This window comes from Protobothrops mucrosquamatus, unplaced genomic scaffold, assembly GCF_001527695.2.
Source record: "Protobothrops mucrosquamatus isolate PMUCROS unplaced genomic scaffold, P.Mucros_1.0 scaffold129, whole genome shotgun sequence".
Lineage (NCBI taxonomy): Eukaryota > Metazoa > Chordata > Lepidosauria > Squamata > Viperidae > Protobothrops > Protobothrops mucrosquamatus.
This window is the reverse complement of record NW_015386496.1, coordinates 1,664,447-1,685,086: the sequence shown is the minus strand read 5'-3', so window position 1 is coordinate 1,685,086 and position 20,640 is coordinate 1,664,447. Positions and strand designations below refer to the sequence as shown.

The 20,640-nt window shown below is 36.0% G+C and overlaps 1 protein-coding gene across 1 annotated transcript in view; it reads right to left on the bottom strand.

The window, feature by feature from the left end:
• Positions 1–4,801: 4,801 nt before the first annotated feature.
• HECW2 (HECT, C2 and WW domain containing E3 ubiquitin protein ligase 2) overlaps positions 4,802–20,640 on the bottom strand; it is a 116,824-nt gene continuing 100,985 nt past the window's right edge. Inside the window, exons 21-28 of the mRNA XM_015813025.1 lie at positions 17,685–17,837; positions 15,768–15,866; positions 13,974–14,103; positions 12,957–13,103; positions 11,478–11,592; positions 9,469–9,554; positions 8,261–8,373; positions 4,802–4,977 (exon numbers count right to left, since the gene is read on the bottom strand). Coding sequence (XP_015668511.1) covers positions 4,866–4,977; positions 8,261–8,373; positions 9,469–9,554; positions 11,478–11,592; positions 12,957–13,103; positions 13,974–14,103; positions 15,768–15,866; positions 17,685–17,837 — 955 coding nt within the window. The 3' untranslated portion in view covers positions 4,802–4,865. The remainder of the gene's footprint in view (positions 4,978–8,260; positions 8,374–9,468; positions 9,555–11,477; positions 11,593–12,956; positions 13,104–13,973; positions 14,104–15,767; positions 15,867–17,684; positions 17,838–20,640) is intronic.

Genomic DNA, 20,640 nt, shown 5'->3' with positions numbered 1-20,640 from the left:
CCTTTGATTGGCCTGGGATAGAGATGTAGAGCTGGGTATAATCAACATATTGATATCCTCAATGGTGCCAATGGATGACCTCACCCAGCAGTTTCATGTACATGTTAAGAGTGGGGAAAAGATCGACCCCCTAAGGAATCCCAGAGAATGGGGGCCATGGACTAGATTTCTCCTCTCAGCACTGATTGCAACTGGCCCTGGAGAAAGGAGGAGAACCAATGCAGAAGTGTGCCTCCTATTCCTAATCCCCAGAGTTGGTTTAGAAAGATAATATGATTGAAAGCCACCAACAGGTCAAGGAGAGTCAGGATGAATGCACTACCCCATTCTACTTTTGCTAAAAATAACTAAGAAGTGTGATCAGTGCCATTGCAGGCCTGTACCTAGGTCTAAAACCCAATTGAAATGATTCAAATAATAATCTTCATTAAGGAAGGATTGGGGATAGAACAAGAGTTATCAAAAAAGTCAGATCTAGTAATGGCTTATTGAGGAGTAAACCATAGTTTCTTTAAACAGTGATAGGACCACCCCTTTTTTTCAAGAACAAATTCATCACACAGTTACATCAGCTAGATGTAGTTCATTTTTTAAAAATTCAAGCCTCATTTGGGTGGCTTCTTCTGCCTCACCAATTATAGTCCTCTCCACTCTGGTTTTGGAAGGTTATTCTATTGAGTTGAAAATTTCAAAAGCCAAAGACTGAACTTAAAAAATAGTGTTCTGCATCACCTTTCAGAGTTGTACCTTCAGTGAAGGATTGGGTCCACAGTAATGCTACATTCTTTCTTGAGCAAAGCAACCCCTGCCCCCCAAATATTGTCACTGGAATTGAAAGCCTCCAGACAATTCAATAGTGTTGGATTCTATTCTCTCCATCTGTTTCCCAGAAGAAATAATATAAAATAGCATTTCTCCTCCCCATTCAAGGATGGAAAACAAACTGATACGCTTTTACTGAGCTATGACCTCTGGAGGAACCCAGGATTGGTGAGCTGCAAGTCTGAAGCTATCTTTGGACACTAGGACTGGTTCCACCTTAAAAAAAGAAAATAAAAACTTAGCATGGTAATTTTTGTTGATATGATCACCTCTACAATAAAGCAGTGCCACAACTTTCCTTGGAAAGTAGCACATTTGGGAAGAAGCCATAAATAGGTTTTAAATCTCAGCTTGCATGCTTGTCAGTCTATAACTGCATCAAATGTAGGGGAGTTGGGATATAAACTATTAAAACATAAAAATACTATGATTACAAGTATTACATGGTATTCACTATAGAGCTGCTGCTATAAGACTCCAGATTAGTCCCCACCTCCAGCATTACTCCTCCTTTGATACTCGTATAAAAAAGAACATAGGCAAGTAGATAATTGGCTGCCTTGGGACATTGGTGAAGATCCAACCTCATGTCTAAAAAAGCTTTTGAGCAGTAAGTAGAGATTGTATTAACCTGAATCTACTCTTGCTACTCCAAAGTAATTACTTTGTCATTGTAAAGTGCAGTCTGGTATAGTAGTTAAGATATTAGACAAGACCTGAATAATTCAATAAACTCAAGATTTTCAAAAAGCTAGTATGTCTTCATAATAAATCCCAGTAACTCTTAACATTAGTAAAAAGTTTCAGAAAAACAACATATTTCCATTCAATTTCCTTAAGTCCAAAAAGAATTTCAGAAACCATAGTAACATCTGTTGCAACATTAAGATGACCTGGATGACATCTGCAATAAACAACCTACTGTTATTTATAGTTGCTTTACAAACAGCTATAGTTGTTTGGAGATGTCAGAGCATAAACAAAAAGATACAATTCTCAATGTTAAAAAGTGAATTTTTGGGAGCAGGGGAGGAATCACAGAATTTATTCCCACAGCTTAAAAAAGCGAGCAAAATGCCAACCTAATATTCTATGCCAACTTTATGACCTGCCAGAAACTTTTCTTCAGAAGCTCTGCCAGATGCTATTGCTGGATTTCCAACTTCCCTTGGAGATATGTTGAGCCTATTTATGTATTCACGAACAAAGACTTTATCTTAGGCTGTACACAGGCTAGGCTTTTGATCAGAATTGAATTTCACTTTAAATGTTTTCCTAATCTAATCAGGAGTGATAGGATTGTTCATATTACACCCTCCATTTGTGTATGATAGAATAACTTTGTTCTAAATAATAGAGCTGGTAAAAAACCCCCCAAAAATAATAAATTTGAATAATATAAGATATCACATCTTAGAACATCCAGATTTGTGTAGCGGTTAAGGTATCAGGCTAGAAACTGAGAGATCATGAGTTCTAGTTCTACCTTAGGTACAAAGCCAACTGGGTAACCTCCCTCTCTCAGCCCTAGGAAGTCAACATTTAATACAGCTACATGTTTGATATGGAAAAAAATTGTGTTATGCAGTGCCTGTTTTAATTAATATAGTAATTATTTTTAGTCTTAACAAAATGAGACCTTGAAAATACCTTTTTTTCATGTCAAATAAGTAACTTGTTCAAATTTTTCTGGAGTAATAACTAAAAGAATATAGAATATAGATTATGAGTACACAAAGTGAATCTGTGAGTAGAACTAGGATATTAGCTTGGAAAAGAAAGGTTCCCCTGTACATAAGCAGACTTTTCTTACTCATAGGACAATAGGGTTATAAATTCAGTTTTCAGTTTGTTAGCAAACTAACATAACAGTAACACACATTCTATGAGCCTTTTTATACTTTTTAAAATCTAAAATGAAGTGACTAAGTTCTTGAAACCTGAGTCATTCTGAGATTTGTTCAACTGTTTGCCAATTGTAGAGAAGGTGCTAAACTGATGGGGACGTACTGAATTATTTGCATGTTTTTTTACCAGTTTAGAAAAAGCAGAAACTGAGGTGACATACAATTGCATTTAAGAAAAGATACTGTATCTTGGTTTTGAGGCCAAACATGATTTCCTCTCATTGCCTTGGCTCAAACAGAACAAAAATCTTACATAGGAAAGATGCAGAAATAGCCTCCATTTTACATTACTGTAGCTAAGATAGATTTCAGGTGAATGAAATCTAGCTTTTTTCATAGCAGTGACTAATTTAAAGGGCACTGATGCCAGTCTGTTTCTAGGAGACAGCACTGGCAATGGCCTAAACACCACCCATGTTTATCAAGAGTAAAGAAGTAAATTACGTGCAGTGTATTCATTCTTGGTGATCACAAGAACCAGAATAAAAGACTAGACACCCCCTTTCTTCTCTACCATATAGGAAACTGGTCTTTCAGCACAGGAGATCTTTATAAACAAGTTCAATCCCTTTTAATGTTTCTAAAATTAAAAGCTTATTTGACATGGCGAATTCATGCTTTCAGATAAACCATAGAAAAGTACTTCATTTTAAGAAACATTTATAAGAAAACTAATCAGTGAAAATGTGGGTTTAGAAAGACACTACAAACAATTTACATCTTGGAGACAGTTTGCTGCTAAATGTGAGAGTGACACAAAGTGGTTCATCCATTTAGGTGCTAGTCTTCTTGTTTTTCCAGATCCATTGTAATGCTTATAATAGTGCTGTACAAAAGTAAAAAAAGCAGCAAAATATGAAACATAAGTACTCAGCTGTATCTGTATTCAGCTCTAATGAAATTAGTTAATGGAGGAAAAATAAATGCATTTGAAATAAAATGCATATTACACATTATTACATATAGCGAGCTTTAAAAATTATTATTTAACTGTGCAGAATCCTGACATTAACTAGAATGTTACTGGGAAATAAAAATTATGTTCTTTAAAGTAGCTACCTCCTATAGATTTTGTATGAATTGATGAAGTGATATATATATATATATATTTAAATTTAATTCACAATATCCCTTTGACTTTGGTACATTCGGTGCAAAAAATAGTTTCAGGAATACCTTACCTTTATAAAAATAAAGGTGTGTGTTTGTGTGTGTGTGTGTGTACCCCCCCCACATACACACATCCCTTAAGTGTGTAAAGAATTGAACACAAGAACTATTTAAGCATGGAAAAGTGAAAAGAACAAAAAAAGTCTATTTTCTTATTTACATCCTAAGAAAATCAATATTATGAACTTATAAAAATAAACAAAAGTCACTGTGTAAGAGGCTTTCTTTTTCCTGATATGCTGTGATAAACTCACATTATTTTTTAAAAAAGCCTTCATGCAGTATAAAGAATAAAGTTAACCATTAATCTCTTACAATAGCTCTCCTTCTGCTAAACATGATTTGCATATACAATTGTACAGGTTCTCCTAATTAAAAGTCCTTCTGTTCACGCCATCTTTTGCTGCCAACTTTTTTTCATACCCTTGTTAAGCTGCAGAAAATAACTGTTCTTTGTGCTGTATCTTTGAAATGCAATAGATGTCATGCAGGCACACATAGATTTAGGTATAGCATATATAGTATATTCTTGTATTGTGTAAGACATATAGTAGTGTACCATTGGGAAATAACTCCTATTTGATTTTTAAAAAGCATTTTTACTTATCCTCTTACAATTTAGCAGCAAGCTATCAATCTTTGTATTTCACTGAACTCTGTTCAAATATTTTGATGAAATCCATTTTTGAGATGTATTAGATTTTGCAGCTGTCTAATTGTTGCTAATCTCTTGTCATTTTTTAAAAATCTGATTAAATTTTAAACATTTGGTGCTCACGAGAACAAGGCCACAACCCTTGCTCTAGAGTACTCATGCAGCTGTTACAGTTTTTCTCATTCATAAAGTCCCATTCTTCCAATTGCACTGTACAATAGTTTTTATCTTTGCAACTTGCTGTAAGCATTTATGTATTTTGGGGGAGTGATCCACAAAAGTCCCAGATACTGGGTTAGACAATTCGTGTCTTATTCAAGACCAAATGTGCTCGTCTCTTCGACAGCTGTCAACAGCTTCTCGTAGAGCATGGAGAACGATGGGTAAGGAGGAAGGTCAAGACGATTGAAACAAGTGTGAGCTCTGGGGAAAAATGGAGAGAAAGTTTTTATGACACCAAAAACTAAGAACAAGAACTTCTTCCCCAACATACTCTAATTTGGAAGTTAATTTATTCCTAGATTAAAAGATGAATTGTAAACACATTTATTGTTATTTTTCTATGCCTCTGCTTAAAAGCACTATAAAAGCGGGCAACTAAATTTCATTTTTGATGTGTGCCGTTGTGCCCACAATAAAAAAATGACAATAAGGTTATCTTATCTTATCTAGTTGTTTGCTCCAAAGCAGTAACCAGTATGTAGTATATTTTTTATTTATATTTTTAGAAACCTTTTACAATGTTTTCACTTTTCAAAATTACTGGGATGAGGGGGAGGGGGGAAGGAGATAAATCTTTAAAGAAATTAAAATAAAATTAAAAAGGTAAAGCAGTCCTTGCAGATTTTATTTGCTAGGTGTTGCCAACTGTAGGGGGTGGTGCTCATCTCCATTTGGCATTGTGCCAGCACTGTCCGAAGACGTGTCCACAATCATGTGACCAGCATGATGTCAGTGCTGTTACCTTCCCACCAAAGTGGTTCCTATTTATCTACTCGCATTTGCCTGCTTTCGAACTGCTAAGTTAGCAGAGCTGGGGCGAGGACAGGAGCTCATCACGTCATAGGGCACTTGGGTCTTGAATCTGGGTTGTCGGCTTTCCAGCGGACAAGCCCAGCATCTTAACCATGGAGCCACCAGGTACCTCAGTTAAAATAAGACTTCCTAATATTTTCAAGATTACGAATCATAGCTTTTCAGCAGCAGGCCAAAAGTCACTTCCAAACAGTGGGAGTAATCAGAATGAAAACAAAACTAGACTTAATTCAATAGAGTTGCTATTACTTTATTAAAATATATTGAAAATTATTCATTTAAAACAGAGGCAATATTGTTCTGGGCAGCAGTTCATTACTCTCCTATTATATTGTATTTCAGAGTATCAAATTATCTCTATTACAACTTTGATAAAGTTCTTGAGTTCAGGAAGGAAGACTATAGTAAGAATTCCCCTGGATTACACTGTATTTATTGATAATTTTCATTTTCCAATATGGTAACATACTTCCTTAGATAATATAATTTTTATGACTGTGTCCATTAACCTTTCCTTTTAAAAGAATTCATTCTTAGTTTCACCATAAAATAAAATTACTCTGGATCCAAAACCCAATATAACTTGGCAACAAGTTCCAGGCATGGAAGTTCAAACTAATTACACACAAACAAGAAGGGACTAAACTGGATGAGATAAAGCAGCTTCACTGCTTAGTCTCACACCTGTCCATCCTCATCCTTATGAGTAATGCTCATTCATAAACACATGCCTCCCCCTTTATCACCCTACATATTTCAGCATGGCTGCAACATTTACCATCATGGCTCCAGTGAGCTCAAAGTGCAGGAAGACAAGAAGAAGGATGTATCTCAATTCTGTTTCCTTTATATCTCAACTGTAATAAGTTGAAAGTAAATCGTGCACATAGGAGCAAAACTGGTTCCCCATGACAGTAAAGCCTGATCTTTATTGACCTGAGAAAAATTCAAGGAAGACTATAAGCTTAATGTGTCTCAGCAGATCTTAAACTAAGAATGTATTTGCAACTGAAAACTCAGACAGGTTAGACGGTATTTTAAATCAGCCTCCAGTAACACAGCAGCAGATTCTTTGAGAGAAATCTCCCTGCCTCCAAAAGTGAGTAGTCAGTATCAGGCAGCATCTTTTACTATTGAGTCCTTGAAGAATTCTATACACAAGTGCTGTGGAACTGAAGAAAACTTTCTTTTCAACCAAAGAGATTGAGATTGAGACACCAGTTAGTCTACAGGGGATCAAAATATGATTTCTTAAATGTTTATGATTAATCTTATGTTTTATTTAAATATGTTTACATCCATACATACACTTAAATAGTGCTTACATGCTTATAAATATTGTTAAGTCACGCTAAAATTACGCGCCCAGGTCAACAGCAAAGCAAGGATATGTCAGAATTAAAAATTAATGAAGCCCATTTTCAGGCATTCAAGGTGTTAACATTTATTGTAATCCACACGAAAAAGAAAATCAGGCTGTTTTATTTCACTCATTCTCAGAGGTACTATTCTTTCTCAATCTGAGAGGTAATGGGTATAAGCACAAAAGATTTTCCAGCACACTTTAAATTAACCACAGTTCATATGCCAGGATATGACAAGCTGCTTTTAAGGAAAAATAGAAGCAAAAGTTTACAGGTATGTCACAGGAAAGGGGATGAGAGAAAGAATCAGCCAAAGACTTGCTGCCACTTGGTAAAAAGAAAAAAAAAACATCCAGTGCTGCCTCAGAAGCTCACTGTTGCCTTCGGCTCAACACATTACAATGTTTTGCAGAGCAGAACAAAAGGATCTTTTTGACTACCCCTTGACAGATACTCAGATTAGTAACTTGGAGGTAGCAGAGATTCAAGGATACAACTCTTGATAAACTAGGTTTTTTACAGGTATCGGAAAAGCTGTAACTAGAGCAGAAAAGCAGCAGCTATAAATATAAGACTGCGGCCATCTCTCTCTTTCTTCCAAATCTTCTGTCTCTTTCTCCTTGCTTGTGCATCCTGACAGACTGAGAGTCAATTACTTCTCTGAGGAAGGAGCAGCTGATACTATGCTGTCACATTGTAATATAAGGTCATCATATTGGGTATGACTAGGCAATTGAAGCCCCACCCCTGTTTAACATGTGCAGTCACTGTGGACACTTTTGGTAAGACACGTTTCTGCTACTGACTTTGGTGCTTCTAGCTCTCACCAGATCTATCAGCTAAAAGTAGCATCTTCTGTTAGTACTAGTCTTTTGGATTTTCCCCACATCATTGGGTTTTCAATACTTGCCCAAAGAGTCTGCTTTCCACTTCTTTTAACAAACATTTATTCCTTGACACAGACATATAATACTATATTCTACCCAGGACCATAGTCAGGCTAAGCAGCTGAAACAACAGTCAGATATTATACATCAATGGGAAAACACAGAGATACAACAAAATGGGGCAGAAAAGAATAGTTTCAAAACAATGTTGCTATGTTTTTATTTCATGTAGAAAATTGCTGAAAAGGCAGAGTGTTTTTGGAGACAAAAATAAAATAAGAGTGGTTTTAAGTTTCACAGTAAGCAAATCTAAGGAACAGGAAACAAATTATGCTGAATCCCTCGACTCTTTTATTTTAAAAAACCCAAAATCTTCTGCTTCCAGTGGATTTATTTTAAACATTCTGAGAGTTAATTTACCTGGGCAGAGCAGTGATTTTGCCCCATTTTTCTACACAGAATCTTCTTGGTCCATTGCTTCCTCTCAAAGAAGCAAAACCTTCATAAGGTATACTGGATGTACCTGTAACAAACTGGAAAATAACATAAAACACTGTAACTATTATTGAAAAGTATGACTGCATAGTTTTATTTTTATTTTCTATTTTTAAATATATAGATGACCCCCTACATGCATTTATCTGGAAAATTATAAAATTTGTTTTACAATTGTGTTTATAGAAAGGGCAGTCGAGACAATGCAGTCAGGAAGCAAACACAGATTCAGCTTTTGAAGGGAGATATAATGTACTAAATGCCTCAAGCTACAGTCTTTTCATTGGGATTCCCCATATCAAAACAACTTACCTTACGTGCGGCCAGAACTTGAAAATAACATTTAACGCAGCACAGTATTTAAACAAAATGGTTCGGTTGAGATCTGCATATGTGGGACTGATTGGGGTAGATTGCAAGGGTGACTCCAAGATATAATTTTGTCATATTTTATCTATATTTTAAATTACTGTACTCTATTTTAATTTCATTTTAGACTGTATTTTACTCCAATTTCATCTTAAGTCATATTTTACTCTAGTTCCATTTTAAACTGTATTTTATCAAATTTTATTTTAAATTTCTTTTATCAGACTTTGGTAATGATTTGTTGCTGGAACTGTGCACTTTTGATATGGCCCAAGGGTTAATCAATAAAGATTTATTATTACAGTCTTTTCAAGACTTTATTGAATCTGGTATAGAAGTATGTTGGTGGAATATACAGTACTTCTGAACAAGCATACTGGATCTGGCTATGAGAGCTTTTGAGATTATCCCTACACCTTCCTTGTCCTGCTATAGAGACAGCCCACTTACTGCTTTCTGAAGATATATCAATGAGATAAGTTGAAGGCAGATCAAGGTGATTCATACAGGAATTATAAATGGAAAAAATGCAACAATGAATGTACCACTGACTTACTCCCACTACAGCAACCTATGATTAAATATTTAAAACAGAAATCCCTGCTCCCTCAAAACCTATAATTGTTGCTTTCATATGAATGAATCAGGAAAGGAGTGAGAATTATTTATCAACCCATTCAACAATTTTGAGATTCCAACTTTTCATAGTTTTTAATAGCTTTTTATGTTGATGTCAACTACAATGATGCTAACTGCAACCTTACTTGTAAAAGCCGTAATCGCTGCTCATTGTTGAATCTTTCCACAGCAGCCCAAAACCATCGAATTACAATATGATTATCATGGTATCCTGTTTAATAACAATTAAGAATATATTAGTCAGGGCAATTAAGAATATATTAGTCAGGGCAATTTTGGTTTTAAAAAATAATGAGAAAATGTTAAGAACTGAGCAATATTAGAGGTGTAGGCCCTAACATTTCCTAAATTAATTTATAGAATCTTATGTCATATATATGTGATTAATTCTTGTTCCCTTGGTAGACTTTCAGAATGTAGTGTCATGTTTGGACATGAAGCTTCACAAAAATGTACACGGGTTAAAGCATGAGTTAAAAATTACTGATGATAGAAAAATTGAAGGAATGATGGATATACTGTTTAAAGAGAATAAGATAAAGAGACAGAAAATCAGCCTCAGGAAATAATGGGAAATTAAACTGAAGGATTTAAACAACCTAAGATAAAAGTATGGCAAAGTAGTTTGGGATGATTCCTATCATAGTATCTATCAAATCTATTTTTATTAACCAATATATTTGAAAGTCTATTTTAATATGAATTAATAAAGCATTGAAAAAACATAGGAGATTACTGAAAGAACCCTCATATCAGAAGGAATCTCTTGAATTCATGAGTTCTCAGCTAGTACTGTAGAACAGACTACCACATGAAATGATGAGTTCTCCTCTGCTAGAAGTCCTCAAATATAGCCTGGTTGGTTATCTATCAGAGATACTGTAATAAATAACCACTGGGTTAGGAATATTTATTGTTGATGATTTTAATGTTTTTTATGCTGTAAGACGCCCTGAGTCACTTGATAGCAAGATGGGTGGCAAATAAATTTAATAATAAATAAATTTAAGAAATACTCTAGGGCAGAGGTCCCTAATCTTTTGGGCACCAGGGACCGGTTACATGAAGAGAGGTTTTTCCACGGACCGGGGGGGGAGGCGTGGTTTTGTGTGCTGCCTGCATTCCGCAGATGGGGCTGTGCTTGTTTGTGCGGACTGGTTGCTGGCATGCCGCAGCCCAGTACTGGTCCATGGACCAAGGGTTGGGGACCCCTGCTCTAGGGGGTCCTCTAGGTTGGATTAGATGACCTCTACAGTACTTTCAAACTCTACAGTTTTATGATTTAATCTTCCCGAACATTATATACAAATATAAATATATAGGTGAAGATTCCAAGAATTATACAACATACTCAAAAAGATATTTTGGGCCTATGTTTTCTGAATGTCAATCTAAATCACAAATACATAAATGCTCGTATGAGAAGACATTTTTTGTAATAGTGGTGCAAGGGAATATCTAAAATAAAATAAAATATACCATATGAGATCATTTTTAAAGAAAATATATTTAAAATTCTACTGAACACAAGCAACTTATTTGAATCCCAAATGTGTTTACATTTATTTTAAAACATGGATGTATCCATGTTTTAATTATTTATTTCCATTTATTTTCTTTAAATCAATACCTGTGTCTGCACTATCAACAGATACTTTTAACCAAAAATCTCAGTACTTTGTATAAGCATGTTTCAATTCACTTCCAGAAATAATGTCCAAGTACAAATTAAATCAACTGTAACTGTCATAGAAATGTCTGTGAAGGTAAGTTTGAAAAGCCTCTTTCCCCCCAACTTTTGCCATCTTTACTATCTGTTATAAATTAAATACCAGTGTATCTTCATATCTCAGACTAACTTACTTGATCTCACATATTGCTAGTTATGCTGTTTTGGATTTTACCTCTTTTATCAAATGAAAGGCTTGCCCATTCCAAAAAGGGAAACCCAAAGCCTTCTGAAAACTTAAAATAAGAGCATATGTTTGTGAAATTACACTGCAAATTAAAATAGTTTTTGGGATTCTTCTAAAATAAAAAACACACAAAACAATCACACTTTTATTTAATTCAATTTAACTACAACCAACAACATATATATATATATATGTATGTGTATTTTAGAAGATGTTACCTCCTCTATATTCAGTGTTATTTCTCCAGTCACTTAAGTCAATTTCTGCAGTGCCAGCAATAACCAATTCTAGTTCTCTTGCATCAAATACAGACACCAGTCTAGCATCAACCACCTAGGAGAGAATATATATTCAATATGTATCCTTTGCTGTTTTTATTTTCGCCAACTATTCTATAGGTTCCACAATTCATAATACGGTAACTTTTGTTTCAACATTTGCATATAGCTACTAAATTTGAAAGAAAAGTATTTTCCTCATTTTCTAGTAGGTTGTTAAAATATAAGCAGAGCATTAGAAGGCATATTCATATCACAAATAATATGTGGAAATAACTCCAAGCGGTGCATTCTCAACATCAAATTTTGATGCTCCAGGCAGAATTTGTTCCACTGAAGTTAGACAGAGACCCATAAATCGCTATCAATATACTGTATAGAACAGTGATGGCGAACCTTTTAGAGACCGAGTGCCCAAACTGCAACCCAAAACCCACTTATGCATCGTCGGGTGCCAGGTGGGTGTGGCCCATTGACTGGGTGTGGCCAATTGGGGTGTGTGGCCCATTGGCTGGCCGTGGCCGTGGTGGTAATGGCAGACTGGGTGGGACTAAAAAATTCAATCAATCAATTCCAACTTTGCAAGATCTTTTTTTTTCCGCGAGAAGTTGAAATTGATTGATTGAACCTTTTTTTTTTTGCAACACGGCAGCGGAGGCTAAAGTGAAAAGGTTTTATAAAACCCAGCTGAAGGGCTAGGACTGGGGCGACGACGCGCGTGCCCACATAGAGGGCTCTGAGTGCCACCTCTGGCACCCGTGCCATAGGTTCACCACCACTGGTATAGAAGGAATTGTGATTCTTGACCCTAAGGCTGATTTACTGCCAGGAATATTCTATGGCTTTTTCTTGTAGTAATATCCCCCGATGACAACCATCTAGAAAGTCACACCAATGGTGTAATTAGCCCACTACTGTTAACATTGACTGGTGATAGTTCTTCAGGCTTTAGCCAGACATTTTTCAAGCCCTATTTGGAAATGCAGGAATGAAACATGGGAACTCGTTGCATGAAAAGCATCTGCTCTGCACCTAAGAAATAGGTTCTCCCATCATGCAGCTTGTGCCCCATCTGAATGACTTGAGGGGAGAGAGTTGAACTTAAGTACAACTGAAAGTCTAGGTAATTGCAATAAGGAAAATGTGCAACTTCAAAATGTAGCATAATTGTGCTCTGTCAACTTCTAACTGGTTACCATCTTCATGTGTAACGATTATTACATTTTCTAGTTGCCTGACTTTGGTGACATTAATGACAAATCCTGAGTGGAACAACTTCAGAGGCAATACAGTGGTTCCCAGCACGATTTAAACAGTTGCAGGGTAAGAAATAATTATGAATCATACATAATCCCAATACATGCCAAATGCTTTAGGCACATAATGCATGCAATATATGAAAACAGATTTATTTTTTACCTCATAAAAACCACGTACTAAACTTTCTGTCTGCTGCACCACACCTCTCTCAATTCTCCATTTCACCATTCTTTCTATATACTCCTTCTTGTTCTTTTCTGTGACAGGGATGTTGGCACCTCCAGGTTTTAATTCCCTTTCAGTAATCTTAAAAGCAAATTACCACCAATATATTATAAAGCAGGATCTATTGCAAAGAGAAATTTTAATGTATCAAAGTGGTACTAATTCCCCAAATGACTGATAAAAATCCTTCTGAAGTGGTCAAATTTGGTCAACATAGAAAGAGCTATTTTTATCTTTGGAGTTAATGGCATCAAGTACAAAACTTGAAAGCATCAAAAGGGGAAATACAAAGAAGGCATTCTAGAAAAGGGAGTTTAGCAGCACTTCCTAATGTACATATTAGAATAAGAATTCATGTACAATGAAGAATTCTTATCCCAGGAGATTTAAAACATACTACCGTATAACATCTGGATACCTGCTGCTAGCAGCACTGCTATCTGTAGGAAACAGCTTCCACCCCACCCCTTACTCCAAATTATCCCTGTTTCAGAACTACCTCAATTACAACACCGGAGGACTGTTTGAAGTGGCCCAGTCAGGATTATTTATCCCAATTACTGTTTGATTCCATACATACAGCAGGATACATTTAGATTTGGGATTTGTTTAAGTACCAATTATGGTCATAAATTGAGGACTACCTTTATTCTACAGTTTTAAATAGTGGCTTTTAGGCAAAATAAGCAATGTACCAAAGCAATATGTGAATGACACCTTACCTGGAGGTTTTAGTGTTCTCTAAGCTTGGTTGTTTCCTTGCAAATATTTGCAAGCAAACAGCCAACTCAGAGAATACCAGGAACAATACAGTTCTACCCTAAACTACATATATTCTATTGGAACATTATCTTATACTGGAAGCAAGATGATCCAGGAAGACAATTAGAAGCATTGTACAAATAAGTGCCATAAGACTGCCCTTGAAAGAAAAAAAAAGATTGTCCACACCTGTCCAAAGACTTCTTCATTTACAGTGAATGTGAGATCTAGGATATCATGTATATCATTGTCTTTCATCCATTGTAGACTTTGGTGAAATTCTTCATCAAGATATTCCAGATCACTTAGGTCACACAATCTATAATAAACAAGAAGTAATTAGAGGATTAAAAATGACCCAGATTATTTTGATGTGTACAAATGAAGAGTAGATGATTATGTGCTACCAAGTCTGTTTCAACTCTTAATACCCACATATGGATTTCTTCAAGATGGTCTATCCATGGTGTTTTTTTAGTAAAATATAGGAATTGTTCGCCACTGCTTTCTCCTGTCTAATATGAAATGAAGCCTTTGCCTTTACTACTAAAGAGATCTTCTGCCTCCAACGCCTTCCTATGTTACTGCTGCCCAATACTGGAGCCTTCTTGCTTTGGCTAGACAGTTGAGATGATTCATGCCTTGACTGACTCTGCTGGGACTGCATGTTCTTCGCATATTCCCAGCATTGTTTACTCATCCCTCTTAGGAGCTACCTCACACCACCTTGGAGGCAGCATAGTAGGACTAGAGCAGGGTAGATAGGTTATTCATTCAATAATAAGGAGAACAAAGGAAGAAATCTGTACAATTATTACCGCTGGAATTCTTTATGCTAAGTCTTCTTTCATACATATGCATGCACATTCATTCATTGGCACATCTTAAAAAACTAAGTAAAAATCCTAAACTTACCAATGAAAACTTTATTTCCATTTTACTAGGAAAATGTTATTTCAATTTTTCCCCCTTTCAGCACCAATTAAAGGGAAATACCTTTCAAACCAATAATTATCAGCAACTGGAATACCCTAGAACAGTGGTGGCGAACCTATGGCACGCGTGCCAGAGGTGGCACTCAGAGCCCTCTCTGTTGGCACACGGGCCACCGCCGCCAGCAGCAGGTGCATTAGGCCACCACTGCTGCCCGGAGCAGGAGCCCCACCCAGCACAAAGGAGGCAAAGCAGCCAACTAGCAAGCTCGAGTAGAGGTGGTAGAGCAGAGGTCACCAACCATTGTCGATTGGTGGACTGGAAGAAAAGGGAGGGGGAAGCATTTTACATGCGTGCACGGGGCCGCGAGCACGCATGTGCTGCAAATGGGGCGGGGCTAGTGCCTGCGTGATACTCACTAGCCCTGCCCCGTTCTTGCATGGTGCAGCGCCTTGTATCTGCACCCCATGGCACGGCTGTTTTTGCGCCTTGCAGTACGGTAGCCCATTTTTGTGCCCCCGGGTTTTGCATGCCAGAGGCGGCACTCAGAAGCGCCTCCCTACCCCCCCCCCATGAAGACACCACAATGCTGATGCGGCCCTGGCACTTTGCGATAAATAAGTGGCTTTTGGGTTGCAGTTTGGGCACTTGGTCTCTAAAAGGTTCGCCATCACTGCCCTAGAACTACAGAGGTCATGATGCTAAATGTGGATACCTTGTAAACTATCCACTCAATATTCATACTACATCAGAACAAACATGTATCTTTGAATTTAGTTCACTGCCTAATAAATGATTCCTGAAGAAAAAAGGACAAAGTATTCTATCAAAAATAGGAAAATAGATATTTATTTCTGCCTCCAAAATAGTTTCCTTGATCAGTACATTAAGTGTAAATACAGTCTGTGATTTTAAAAAAAACTTATATGATTAAATCATTTAATCATTAATCAGTCTATTACAGATATGACCTGCATCCAGATATGTTTTCTGTAAATAAAAATACATTTCTTTCCATATAGAATAATCCTGTCAAATTCCTCTACTCACATTCTGAGAAGGGCTTTATAAAATGGTCGGGTAAAGAAGGCATCTAACAAATATTGATGAATCAGAGCAAGACCAAGGATTCGACCACTAAATCTGAACCTACAAAGAAATTGGAGCACAGTTTAGATTTATTATTTGTCTATTTAAATTTGTTATATATGTTAGTTCAGTTAGTATCTTTGACACTGTTATCCATGTCCAAAATGTAACTTTTGCATTACATTTTCACAAGATCATCATTTCAACATTTAAAATTGTCATTAGTTCGTATTTAAAGGATTTATCATTAAATAAAAGTATCAAAAATATTTGCCATTTGAGATGTAAATACAACGAAGATACTATGCTTATCATTTCATGTGGAAGGCAAATGTTATTTTTTTTTCCTAGTAAATGTTTTGTTCTTGTTTCCTTAATTTCTGTGAATCAATAAAAAATATAGACAACATAAAATTGACACAGTAACAAATTGGGCATCAATGCAATTTCTTCAGAACATGGACAACCTATGTGTTGGAACTGTAACTCCCAGAATTCCTAGGGTGCAAGGCAGCTGCAATCCTCATTTATCGAAGAACACTAGATTGAGGAAAACTGATGTCTAATTTATTTATGGGTAAGATGCCCCCATCAACAACCTATGTAGCATTTTACCCCTGATGCAACTTGAGAGTGAATCTCAAAGACAGTTCCTTGTAAAAAAATGTTGTAATAATGGAACCTGAATTTACCAAGATATATATCATTATGAAGATTATCCCTATCAATAATAATCTTATTGGAGAACCAGGCATAGCTAAAAAAAAAAAAAAGGGAAATCCTTGTTATAGAGGCCACCTGTGTCTCCATTCATAATACGACAGGAAGAACATACCCAAATTAACCAGATGTTCCTTCAGAGGGTATGCAACACTATTCTTCTGAACAGGCAACCTGCCTAATTCCCAGACAAGGAAATTGTCCTAATCACAGACCCTCTATATTATTAGGATTCAGCTTCTGTTCACTGGCTCTCATCCAGCTCATTACAGCATCCAGACAAGAGATTCATCATCTCTCCCGATTCGGAGAGCTAGAGCTTTGTGAACTGATGAAACTGTTTGTGAACTGATGAAAACCAATCAAAAACTTCATTCCCTCCAATGGCTCCATAAAGACAACAACCTACAGACATGAAGTATATGGTGAAAAATACTGATAAATTTTCTTGACATATCTTATGTTGCGCAGTCCTTGAGAACAGCAATGTTTTGTCACCTAAGAAATTGGGCCACTGTTTTGTGCCCCCTTTCTTTCACTTTTTTTTTGTATTCACATAAAGAACTCAGACTAATGAGATGCAGTAAACACTGTTTTCAATCTCTTTCTGGCTGACTTGACTCTGCCTTTAACGTTATTTTGCATTTTATCCTCTAAGAGTTGACAGACTGGGTAACTGTTTTCCTTTCTTAATAGAAACATGGATACCCCAAGAAATGGTACAAAACACATAGCCACTAAGTAGTTTTACTATGTGAGAAGACTTAACATGAGAGAAGTGGGGGAAAGATTATTGCACATCTTACTGAATTAGACTGATTTTTATTTTTTTTTTAAAAAGGACCCCAAACAAAAAAGAGTAGAATAGTCTTGTAATTGATTTTATGCCTTGACAAGCTGAACTTTTGATACTTAGGAGGCAGCAGAGCTCCGAAGGGTTCAATCATGCCTAATTCTAGTGTTATCTGCTTAGGTTGGCAGATAATTGGGTATACCATGAAAGCTTCAGGAGTGCTATTCCAAAACCTTTCAATCTATTATTTGAAAAGAGAGATATACCTGACTGACCTTACTTGAATCTTTCATAGTAAATGAGCAAGGAGGGCACAATCTATGCTCTATAAAAATAACAGTATTTCTGTGATTCAGCATTCTTACCATTCATGGTGATTGTCGACAAAAGCAGACATTGGACTAATTTGTACAGTGTATGTGTCGTTGGCTGAATATTCAAATAAACCATAGTATGGGTTGAAGAGTTCTCTTGATACCAGGAAAAAAAACTCCCTTGAAGGTCCACTGTAGTCCAGTCTTAAAAACAACAAAACATAAAAGGATACTATACAAATGGATTTTTTAAAACAAAAATTAAAAAAAAAAATCATTCACCCCCTCCTCCCCACACTCAATAATTTCTGATCCTTTCGGTCATCTTTGTGTACCTTCTGAACTTTTCATTTAATGACCACTTATACTGCTTTGAATGTTACTAAGCTAGTTAGTGGTACATTAGCTTAGCAACTTTCAAAGCACTGATTTCTATTTTGGAATTTATGAAGATGCTGATTTATTATTTTTCATCCACCCAGACATAATTGTATCTCTGGGATTTAAAGGCACGGATTATTCAAAATTTCCTATGAAATAGCTTGCAATATGTAGGTTTGGGTTAACTGTACTTCATTCCAATCCTGAAATGAGTGAATCTTTATTCTTAAAGTTAAAATCCAGTTCTGGATTAGGGTTTCATAAATTAGGTTCTGCCAGTTTTAATGCTGGAAATAACAGATAATTGTTGAAAGTCTCCTTTACAAAGCTCTTAAAAGAAAAATAGCCATTTTCCTAACAAGGTCTTCAAGAAGATATGGGATATTCATGCTACCTTGCCAATGGCCATTGCAGGCAGGTTCACCAACAAATTGTTATATGCTGTATAAAGAAGAGTTGATGCATACCAAATAGCATTCGACTGCATTGGAAATCTGGCAGTACACACAATTTTCTGCAGATCATATATTTTAATACAGTCCAAACTTGCAAACTTGAATTAGGAGCTTCAAACAGCTTCACAATCTCCATTACAGGTAATCCTAGGCTTACAATCACAAATGAGCCCAACATTTCTGTTGCTAAATGAAACATTTGTTCAGTGAGTTTGCCACATTTTACGACCTTTCTCGCCACAGTTGTTACGTGAATCACTGTAGTTGTTAAATTAGTCAAACTGTTGTTAAGTGAATCTGGCTTCCCCATTGACTTTGCTCATCAGAAGGCCTCAAAGGGGGAATCATGTGACCCCAGAACACTGCAACCGTCATAAATATGAGCCAATTGCCAAGCACCTGAATTTTGATCATATAACTGTGTTGATGCTGCAACAGTTGTAAGTGTGAAAATTGTTCAGAAGTCACTTTTTCCGATGCTGTTGTAACTTTCAACGGTCACTAAATGAACTGTTGTAAGTCGAGGACTACCTGTTCTTGGGGGGGAGGGTAAACCAGATCATATCATTTACTGCTTGCAATTCTTAAAGATGAGACATCACAAGCCAATATTTCTTTTAATATGAAAATGCAAGTCACAGGACACTATTAAATATCTGAGAACACTAAGTAAACTGCCACAGATTCTGTTGCCCACAGTTTCCTGGAAACAAAAAATAATTACATAGAAGCTTACTTTTCTTTGTTATAGAATACAAGCTAGTATGTTCAGTGTAGTAAATACAGGCATAAGAGATGGTAGGAAAACAGTGAGCAAATTAAAGCATTGTTTTTCCAGATAAGAATTTTTTTCCTCTGTTTTGCTTTAGCATTCTCATCCCCCCCAACTGTTTAAATCATTATGTAATATAAGATCTCTATTATAAAAGCCAAATCTGCCAGTCAGATAAGAAATTCATCTGTTAAGATTTTTAGCTGTTCAATCTCTTTCTAGATTTGTTCTTCTTGCCCAATGTGTATCCATAAGCAAGCCATTATCATAGAGAGCAAATGATGGACAAATATGTATGAGAATGTATTTGATGTGTGTCCTGCTCTTATGATAGGGACATCTTTTGGTGAGAGGATATAATGTTTAACTAGAACTTTTTAGCAATATTTGTTAAGCACTTTTTAATTTGAAAAATAAAATGTTTGATCATCTCTTACGAAGAAAAAGTGATGCACATCCGATCTATGTTAAATGCTATGTATTTTTTAGTATTTCAAACCAATATTTTATCATTACATCTTTTTTCTTTGGGAATAATCCAAATTTACTTTGAGCTCTTTTCTGTTTTATATTTTTTCTTTCTTTGAAGTGTTGTATTTTATTAAAAGAACTACCGTTCATTTAGCATGTTTGCGTATAATGGCCAAACATAGTGAATGGTTAGAAATTAAATGAAACTCATTTCCCAGATGAGAGTTAAGTGGATATATATTGAAGAAATCATCTGTCATTGTTTAACCAGCAGGGAATGAAGCCGTTCTTTATTGACTTGCATTTAAATAAGATTCAGTGAATACTTTGCAATAAACCATATTCCGCATATAGTTTGGTCCTTGCTTTATTTTTTACTGCAATCATCAAGGAGAGTCCCAATTCATGTAAATATGATGCTATTTTCCCCGTCAAAAGAGAATTGTTGGCTTCAGAAGCTGAAAAACGGAAATCCCACATAACAATTCTATAGGTAATAAGAAGGCTTTAACACCAGGAATTACTGCATCCACAAAAACTCAACAGTTCATAATATCCATGATTTATAGTCATTGTATTTCTAGTTAGAAAAATTTATTTTATCTGAGCTTGACTGCATTTTTTTTAAACTGTTTATTTGGAAATAGCTGCATATTTTCTAGATCGTAGTCAGTGGTGGGATTCAGCCAGTTCGCACCAGTTCAGCAGAACCGGTAGCTAATTTTTTGTTGCCCAGGCCCAGAATGGACTTCCAGAAGCGGCATCCACACAAAGAACCGGTTGTTCACATATTTGAATCCCACCACTGATAGTAGCTATAAATTCTGTAAAAACATTGAAGGGAAGAGGTTAATCCTATTCTTACAAGAGTTTTGAAACAAAGTTTTTGGAAGGTTTGTTGCAATTCAGCCTGTTTTACATTTTGCTT